This window comes from Aphis gossypii, chromosome X (assembly GCF_020184175.1).
Source record: "Aphis gossypii isolate Hap1 chromosome X, ASM2018417v2, whole genome shotgun sequence".
Taxonomy (NCBI): Eukaryota; Metazoa; Arthropoda; class Insecta; order Hemiptera; family Aphididae; genus Aphis; species Aphis gossypii.
This window is the reverse complement of record NC_065533.1, coordinates 33760553-33770013: the sequence shown is the minus strand read 5'-3', so window position 1 is coordinate 33770013 and position 9461 is coordinate 33760553. Positions and strand designations below refer to the sequence as shown.

General features: G+C 26.8%; 1 protein-coding gene and 1 long non-coding RNA gene across 3 annotated transcripts; both read left to right on the top strand.

Annotated features, from left to right (window-relative positions):
• Nucleotides 1-1825: 1825 nt before the first annotated feature.
• Nucleotides 1826-3649, top strand: LOC114132006 (bombyxin B-6-like). Its single transcript, XM_027997367.2, has 5 exons — nucleotides 1826-1957; nucleotides 2445-2628; nucleotides 2703-2805; nucleotides 2902-2972; nucleotides 3465-3649. The coding sequence occupies exons 2-5, from the start codon at nucleotides 2451-2453 to the stop codon at nucleotides 3497-3499; spliced, it is 387 nt and encodes a 128-aa protein (XP_027853168.1). The 5' UTR covers nucleotides 1826-1957; nucleotides 2445-2450; the 3' UTR covers nucleotides 3500-3649.
• A 2498-nt stretch (nucleotides 3650-6147) lies between these two features.
• Nucleotides 6148-8726, top strand: LOC126552077 (uncharacterized). Of its 2 annotated transcripts, none has more exons than XR_007605931.1 (4): nucleotides 6148-6531; nucleotides 7203-7350; nucleotides 8126-8359; nucleotides 8454-8726. It is a non-coding gene; the product is annotated as an uncharacterized LOC126552077 (long non-coding RNA). The 2 variants fall into 2 exon arrangements; XR_007605930.1 differs by having other exon boundaries at nucleotides 7203-7381.
• The last annotated feature ends 735 nt before the right edge of the window (nucleotides 8727-9461 follow it).

Sequence of the window (9461 nt, the reverse complement as noted above, 5' to 3'; positions counted from 1 at the left end):
TTTGAAATCGCTATCCAAAAATGTTGAGAACTCATTCCGTATAAATTTGTAGCATAAAATAAAAATAAAAATAAATACCGATCATATATATACATTGTAGTTAATGGATATTTTATGTGTTGTTGTTAATGTTTCTTTCAAACGTCCAGGAAAAATATAATACTTATGTATGGCCTATATAGATGGGCTTTAGGAATATTTGTGTGGCGCCAGACTGGCGGTGTCCTACTACGCCGAAGGGAGATAATTTTTTGTTGTACTACAGGTTAGGATACGAGGTTTTAAACATACTTCTTTTCGGCGCCACTACCTAACTACGGTATAAAAAAAAAAAACGTTGAAACTGATTCTTTGTGTGTGTGAGTGTCAGTATAAAATCTAATAATTTTGTACATTTTTTAGTTCTTATGATAATATGCATTTTCTAAAACCGAGCGTTTACGAAAATGTAAATAGGTATTATTGTAATTTATTATTCTAATACATAATATAATAATATAAAGACCGTTGAGTTTCTATACAAGCAATAAATAAAATAAAACGTGTTGTTTACTATTTTCATTGAAATAAATAAAAATTAAAAAAAACTATTAATTATATATATATTATAAGTAGGTATTAGTTTTCTGTGTACCTAACTATGAATTAACCTTCATTTCCTGACGTCAACGCGTACACGAGTGCTCATAAGACTCCCATTAAGTCTACTGCTATTTCCTTGTTGTCAACATGGGTTCGTTCTCTATATTATTAATCTAATTAATAGAAAAATGTAGTTGTTTGTAAACATTTTTGGATGAAATATTTACAGTGTGTATACGATATAATATATAAATATATATTATTCAAACTATACAATTAATTTTCTTTTTATATTATTATAAATTTATAACTTTATATATTTTTTTTTATGTCAGTATATTTATATTGTAAATTTTTAACTATATTTTCAATGAGATCCAGTAGCGATGGCCGATGAGTAAATCAGGAAAATTGCAATAATTACCGATAACAACGACGGCTTCAGTTGTCGAATGGTGGAGCATGGGAGTAACACGTGCAAGCTCAAAATTATTTTTGTTTACCGTAAAGCACTAAATCATAGTTAAAAACTTTCTTGCGTGAACATAAAACACAAGTAGTCGTCTTTTATAGGTACAGGAGCTTTTAAAAAAAAAAAAAAAATGCCCAAGTCAAATACGCCAATAACGATTATATAACTTACCTAAAAATATATTTTTTTTTATATACACAATTAAACAAAGTATTAAACGATCATTATTCAATATATTGTATTTATATTTTAAATATTAAACTACAAGTATAATTTTTCCAATATAATCTATTGGATACATTTTTTATATTAAAATGAAATATGTACAAATGAATTGCTTAGATACATAATACAATAGATATATTGATTACATTTTTTTTTTTGGATGTGCACTTCATTAAAAACCCACTAGCCGCCTGAAGATGGGACTTGTATTTTTAATTTGAAAAACAAAATTATATAGGCTTAAAATTCATTAAATGCCATGAAAGACGCGGGGCCCCTAAAATGGCGGCTTCGTGGGCAGCTGTTTCTTTTACCATGCCCTTCCACTAGCGCTGAGTCCTCTGTCCTATATATAAGTATATATTAAATACACATTTGAAAGATATATGGAATTTTATTTACGCAGTAGAAATAGTGTGTGGGTAGGAACATTTTCTTCTAAGAAGGTCCTTCCGTCACCTGATTGGCTATACCGATTCCCACCAAAGAATCTTCTCAGCCTATAACGATCATCATTCTTTAATCACGCAGATACCACCTGCTATGCTATACTTCAGACGATCGCGATTCAGTTGAGCACTAGCGTTAGCAGTACTACGTATACTCTTTAGTCTCTCCTAACGAATATACCGAGCCATCGACATCAGTAATATTGTTCACGGAGGATTCTCTGCACAAGTATGTTAAATTTACCTAGTTTCAACATATTATTCGTTGTTAAGTTATTTTATCGGTCACTTATTTTTAAATATCGTACAAAACTAAATCTTACATTCTTAAATGGTTAGTTAGGTATATTAATTACTATACTATTTTTTCCATAAATTAATATCTTATGCTATAAAAAAAAAAATTATTAGATTATTTCAATTCCACCAATATATTTTAATATTACCCATTTTTGATCATATTTTACAAATTGGTAGCGATGTTTAAAATATTCATAACCGATCAATCATATTAAAGTACTTATTTGTATTGAGTGTTAACACTTACAACTAGGCGATACAAATAAATTCATAATTTATCAATTGATCTTAATTTACAAATAAATGCATTAATAAATAAGTGCAATACCTATTTATTATTATTTTTTAATTATACTTGAATTAGTTTTAATTTTGCATGCTTAATTATAATCCATATTATGGTTTGTATTTTTCAGATAATCATGAAGCTATACATTATTATAACTACTCTATCATTTCTATGCATTGAATCAGGAATACAATTTGCTGTTGGCTCACCCTTGTCTGAAAATTATATGAATGGGTTACATAAATTTTGTGGCCAAGCATTAAAAAAAGAATTATCCGAGTTATGCATGGGTAGATATGATGATCCCCAAGGTAATATTTACTTAATACTATTTTATAACATTTAACTAAATTTATGGTGACTAATGATTTACTTGTATTATCAGGTACTACAAATCAAAGAGGAAAAAGAGCTGTTGCCGATGAATGCTGTTCTCGACCCTGTTCAAGAAACTACATGAAGATAAATTTTTGTCATGAACCCGAAGTGTAAGTACCTGATTTGTAATTAAGCTTAAAATTATAGTGATCATATGATTAATGATTATCATTAGATATCTCTAATTTGGTATTTGTAAATTACAGAATGAAAACCGATTCGGCGGTGTTGATTCCACTGGAGGATGTGGATTACATAGGATACTATTTTGAACTTCGTAAGTATCTACTTAAAATACGTCTTTGGTAGGGCATAAGGGCGTTTGAGTGCATTATTTAAATCCCATTTATCATTTGTTGATGAAATATATATATATATATTATTCTAATTCATGATATAATACATACTAACGGTATAATATAATCTACTACCTCTTTACTCAAATATTAATAAGAATTGTCCGGGATAAATACCAACTGTTAGAAACGAATTATGTATAGTGCTGATTTAGTGGTGAAATCTTGAAAATTTCAATTTTCCCTCAAATTTTAATTAAGGTAATATCAATTTCATCTAAATGGTTCATACTCGAAAGATTGAAATAAATTGATCTTATATAGAACGAAGAGGGTTTCAACCAATAATGATCAAAAACACTCCACTTTTCATCCTTCCTAACTGTAGCAATGAATACACTTTAACCTTTACCCAATCTCACAAAGATAAAGATCTTTAATAATTGTTATTGTTTTTTTTTTTTTTTTTACAGTTGGTCGTATATTAGCACCAAAGATGCAGGAATGAATAGCAATATATCAACAAAAAAATAATTTTTTTAACTTTTATGTATTCACAGTATTAAAATTTTCATATATACATTTTTAAATAACAATAGAATGATTTTTTTATAATAAAATATGCCTTTCAAAATATTAATAATGATTATTTTAATAATTAATTACTATTTTATCTTTTGTATCGATAACAAAACGTATTAATTAATGTTTTCATACAATTTAACAGTTTAAATTTTAAAATAGCTCTAAATATAATACAACCATTATTTTAACATTTATGGAATATTATTGTTGTATGGTTTTAAGTTAAAACTGTAAGTTGTTAAAATCATACATGATTTCGTAAAATATAAATATTGAGTCATATTGTCATAAATAATTATGATACTAATGGTAAAAGTTTCAAATGTGAGTGGGATCAATATTTAGTTTTAGTAGTTTTTATAAGTGCAGTTAATACTTAGATTCCATATAGACTGTAGGTACATATTTAGAGGAATTAAATAATAAATTTAACTAACTGTTCTAGTGATTTATGGTACAATTATTAGACATGTCAAATGCAGAGTTAAATTAAAATATACATATATATATTATATTATTATATATTATTACATGTATATATATTTATTAGATTAGTATACCTATTACGATATTACCTGCGTTATAGACTTATTTTTGAAAGTTTTTTTTTTTTAATTCCCAATAGGTACCAAATAATTTGAAATTGTAACGCGTTATATTATAGAAATTACTTATCAAAAGTAATTTCTATAACATTTTCTTTAAATGGAAATATGTCTAATGAAATTACGAAATGCGTTACTTCCGTTACGTTACTACCTAATACTGGACAGGGAACAGTATTTACACTACAAAATATTTTATCAATAAATACAATTAAATCAAAATCAACAAATATTAAGGATACTATGCACTGTTATCTCGCTGATTTTGAAAATGGTGAATCTATAATTAAAGGTAAGTAGATATTATAGATTGAAAAGTGGAAAATGTTTGACATAACCATTGAACAATGTCCAAAAAATACCCTAAAGGCCTTGAAAGTAAGTCAATTTGGTTTATTCCTAAATGTTTATATTCTGCTGAAAATATTATGTAATATACCAATTACTTCTCTAGTCTTGAAAGACTAGAATCATAAATAAAAACCAATGAGGAAATGTTTAGTTAACTGAATTAGTCTTAATTACAATCAGATCCAGCTCAAGAGGTAGGTGACATAGGCCCACGCCTAGTGCGGCATTTAACATTTTTATATTATAGATAAAAAAAAAATATTTGATATAGTATGTAAGGGGCGGCAAAACTCAAGTTTGCCTAGGTGTGTTTAAATACTTGAGCCGGTCCTGATTACAATTCATAGAAACATACGATTTCAAATTGATGACGTAAATAATTTTATAAAAAAATATTAGAAAAATGATTTTTACATATTCAATTTATTTTATTTTATTTGAAATCGTGAATGGTTTTATGTTACATAATGCTAATACATAATTGTATGTACTGTTAATTATGTAATATATTATAAAACCAATGTACATATTATCTATTACTTATTTTTTCTATATTTTAATTTAGAGTAATAAAAAGCTACCTATTGTAATAAATGTACTTACAATATAAGTATTAAATGCTGATTGTAGTATAACTTATTTAGTTTAGGTATAGAAAATATGAATGTTTAGGTACTAATTGGTTCAATGTTAGTATTTAATTTAAAAAAAATAATTATAATATTTATTTAATACTTAGGTAATTGTGCCAAATTAATTTATAATTTTATAATAAATAATTTTGGGTATAAAAAACAGAAACTAATGTGCCTAAAGGTAATATATAATACAGGAAATTGAAATTATACAATAATTTACATCGTAATCTACTGATGTTAGCTATACAAAAAATAGAAAAATAATATAACGTAACAAAATGGCCCGTCAACCTACCAATAATGTTGTGATGTACCACCTACTTTGAGAGTGTTTAGGGTGTAACGTGGTGCTGGGGTCCATAATAATAATAATAATTCTTGCAATCAAAAATACAGGCGTGATCCTACACACACACAAAAGCACCTAAATACATTGAATAAATCACAAAAGCAATACCAAAACGAATGACAGCAGCAACAGCGAGACGAATACTAGAACAAAACAACGCTTATTCACAATAACCTCTGTTACAAATAATGAACTTGAAAACCCTAAACCTAGGAAAAACAAATTAGAACAAATATGAGCAAAGGCATCAAACGATAATTACCAGACAGTCAATTCACAGCAAAATTGTGATTTGGACAAACGCTACAGTCAACGACAATAATAACGCAAAATACTCTTCACATACCAAGGACAACAAACAAAATAAAAGAGAATGAGCTACTTTGCTCCCTTGGTTTTTATTAATTGGACTTCTAATTTGAACTATAGAACAAAAGCTTAGCGTCTTCACAAACTGAAAACACGTGAAATTATGAAACTTACAGTGACATTGAGCATAATGAGTAATAACTATATTAAAATTAATCTCACTAAACCGTAAACGAACTTTTTTATGAAAGCAACGGTCATTATTATGTAACGTAGCACTATAGATAATATATTATACAAACAATATAATGAAAACAAATTTAAATAAAAAATAAATAATTTAAACAAAATATTTAATTTTTTATTATTTAATTTTAATATTATAAACCTATTTTCATAGATTACTTATGGTGTGTGTACCACACAGCTGCTGGTCGGTTGTGCGCGGGAACGTGTTATCACATCACCTACAAATGACGTCGCAACAGGCACAAATAGTATCAAAGAACTAGCACAGTATAAACAAAGAATAAATAAGAATAAAGTATGAACCAAGGATATGAACTATGAATCTCTTTTCTATGTATGAAGTCGCATTGTCTATCGATAAGGTTAATCGAACGGCGGTTTTAGACGAACTGTTATCACGGTTCATTCCGTAATAAACACACGGGTAGAAAAAAAAATGTTAAATACATTTTTGGTGCGTATGTATTTTTTTTCTTTAAGTGCTAATCATTAATAACATGTTTTATAAAAGTTTATTATTCACCAAACACAAATATGAAGTTAGACATTTTTTCATCTATACATACAATATGTAGTATTTTGTACTTGTGTAGCACACACATGATAGTATGATACACAAATGATTTAGTGAAGTATTATTGATGTATTTTACTATTGCAATTTTTACACAAAAATGTATACTGATTTCCCTTAATTTTATTCTATTTTACACAATCAGTAAGTTTTCTAACTATACTAATGTATATATATTTGTAGTGTTTTTCCTTTTGAGCCATCTGGTTGCACATCGTTCTGTTTTGGTAATCATCCTTGTTAATTAAATGTCACTGATTTTCTTTTTGAAGTTTATTCTAGGTTAGTAGAACTTATCCCTCATTAGTAAATTTGCTCTTGGTAACGTATTTCCTTTGGATCACGATTTATAAAAATCCCCTGGCTGCCGGCTGGTATTCATTCTTATTGTACATTTTATACTATTATTCTTAGCACACACCCTTTAATTCTCCAGAGAGGCCTGTTGGCTATATGGGATACCTGATTATATAAATTATATGTTATTAATACGATAATTATTATTATCATTATAATATCAAAAGAACAACTGTTTTCTGCATCTTATTTTAGGAATGATCTTCTGTACTCTGTCAGGCATGTGCAGACGTACTGTGCGCCAGTAGACCAGAGAGAGTTTGTGTGTGTGCTTTCATTATTACCACTAATGTCACTGATAACTCAGAATCACTTGAAATTTTCAACCTCAACATCAAACAAGGTGTTATCATCATCACATTTGGATTAGATCAGTAACTAATAATAAGTTAATTTTAAGCAATAGTTTTGTACACATCAGTGTGTGTGTTTGTGCGTATATCTCGTTTCTATTTATCAGGTTCAAAAATGTAACACCATGCACAATTGAGATTGTCAGTCTACTGCTGCCGTTTGACCAACTGTTCATTCATTTTGTCTGAGTGTCGTTTCAGTACGGCTGTTTAATCGTTTTCTATTTCTCATCAAAATCATTCTAAATGCCACATATCAATGTATTTTTATTGTTTTAATAAAACAAGCCCACAGCTTAATACGATAACTAGTCATTTCGTATACACTAAATAAATTGACTAACTAACAGATAAAGACATGATAAACATTGAAATAAAGATTTTTCTTTGTATAATTTAATTACAGATTTATCATAGTTTTAAAAAAAGTTATAAAAATATCAATTTTGATTCGACCACGGGTAAAAAACATTAGACATAGGTACTATAACATTAAACAAAATTTAAAAAAAACATTAAGAATAAAAACAATCAAATAATATTCTTATTATTTTGATTCAATAGTTTTAAAATAAAAAACGATAGATTTTTAATCCAATTTTAAATAAATTAAACACCACAATAATTGCAAAAATTAACTTAATATTTTTGTTTAATTACATAACATTGATTTCCAATTATTAATATCTACATGCATAAAATGAATGATTTAAAATACCTATAATGTGCATATACTGTCAAAACTGAAGTAATGCTTTCATGCAGGTTCTGATGAAAGATGACAGTTAAGATGGATAAGCAATAAGGGATTAGACTGTTATTGACATAAATAACACTACCAAAGAATATGATATGTATCAGAAATTTTATTAACTGTAAGGATGGTGGTGAACAAAATTTAATCATATCTGTTTTAGATGACAAGAAGAAACCTAAACCACGCATAATAACGCACTAATTGACCATCATGTCATGTGTCTAACATATAAAAATATAGCGGTAAAAGCACAGTAGTTATTAATTGAGGTCAGACCATTTTTAGATTTAAAAATTTATATTTATTTTGTTAATTTATTTTCATGAATAATTCAAGGACAACCTCAACCGCAAGAAACAGAAACCAAAGAAATAACCTATTAAGCAGCACAAATAAAACAAATACATCAGCCTCGAAACATGGAACCTAACTAACAAAGCAGACTCAACAGTCAAAATAACACAACGAATATAATATTATACTATTAATACAAAACCGATAAAATTATATTTACATTAAAACCAGACATAGTTATGAATCAAATTAAAAAAAAAAAAAAAACATTTAGCCAATAGTTAAAACATAAAATTTAATTCAAACTAAAACATATCCCTAGATTATAAAATAGTTATTTTAAATAAGAAAAAAAAACATTATAGTTGTGATGATTTAAATTTGGAAATAATAATTAAACTACAAAAGGATATCACTTCTTTGAAATGTTAATCATAATCATCATAATTCATATTAACAATGCATAATAATACCATGTATGAAACGTTTATATTATGATATTTGTAATGCTTAACTCAATATTCTATATAAAACGAATTAATTTCAATTGGAAATAATAATAAAATAAATATTGACCTTGCTCATTTGAATCTTCTACCAACAGCATGAATAATTAACTTAAAAGATGTGTAACATTTTTTGGTATAAAAATATAAAACTCTTTCATTATAATGTAAACTTATGATTAAAATCCTTTATCAATGTCCAAATAACAGAGAAAATAAATCATTTCAATTTAGAAACACTAATTAAACTCTATAGAGATCTCACTTATTTGAAACATTTATTATAAGATTCATAATTTAATTTAAAAAGTGTATAATAAAAATTAATACTTTGTGTAAGATTTGTCTAAGCCTATAATACTAAATCTATGTATAGGTAACAGAGAAAATAATCAACAGAACAAAAAAATCATTGATTTATTTATGTTCTGAAACAGGACTATACAGTGAATTATTATTTATTTTACAATTCATGATCCTATTTAATATGACATAAAAATACATGCAAAAATAATTATTTAGCATAAACAATTTAAAATGATTA

Bases quoted from the DNA above. Each gene is read 5' to 3' on its own strand.
- LOC114132006 (XM_027997367.2), top strand. From the start codon at position 2,451: ATGAAGCTATACATTATTATAACTACTCTATCATTTCTATGCATTGAA. The intron at 2,806-2,901 runs GTAAGTACCTGA...TGTAAATTACAG, and splicing joins TTTTGTCATGAACCCGAAGT to AATGAAAACCGATTCGGCGG. The intron at 2,973-3,464 runs GTAAGTATCTAC...TTTTTTTTACAG, and splicing joins AGGATACTATTTTGAACTTC to TTGGTCGTATATTAGCACCA.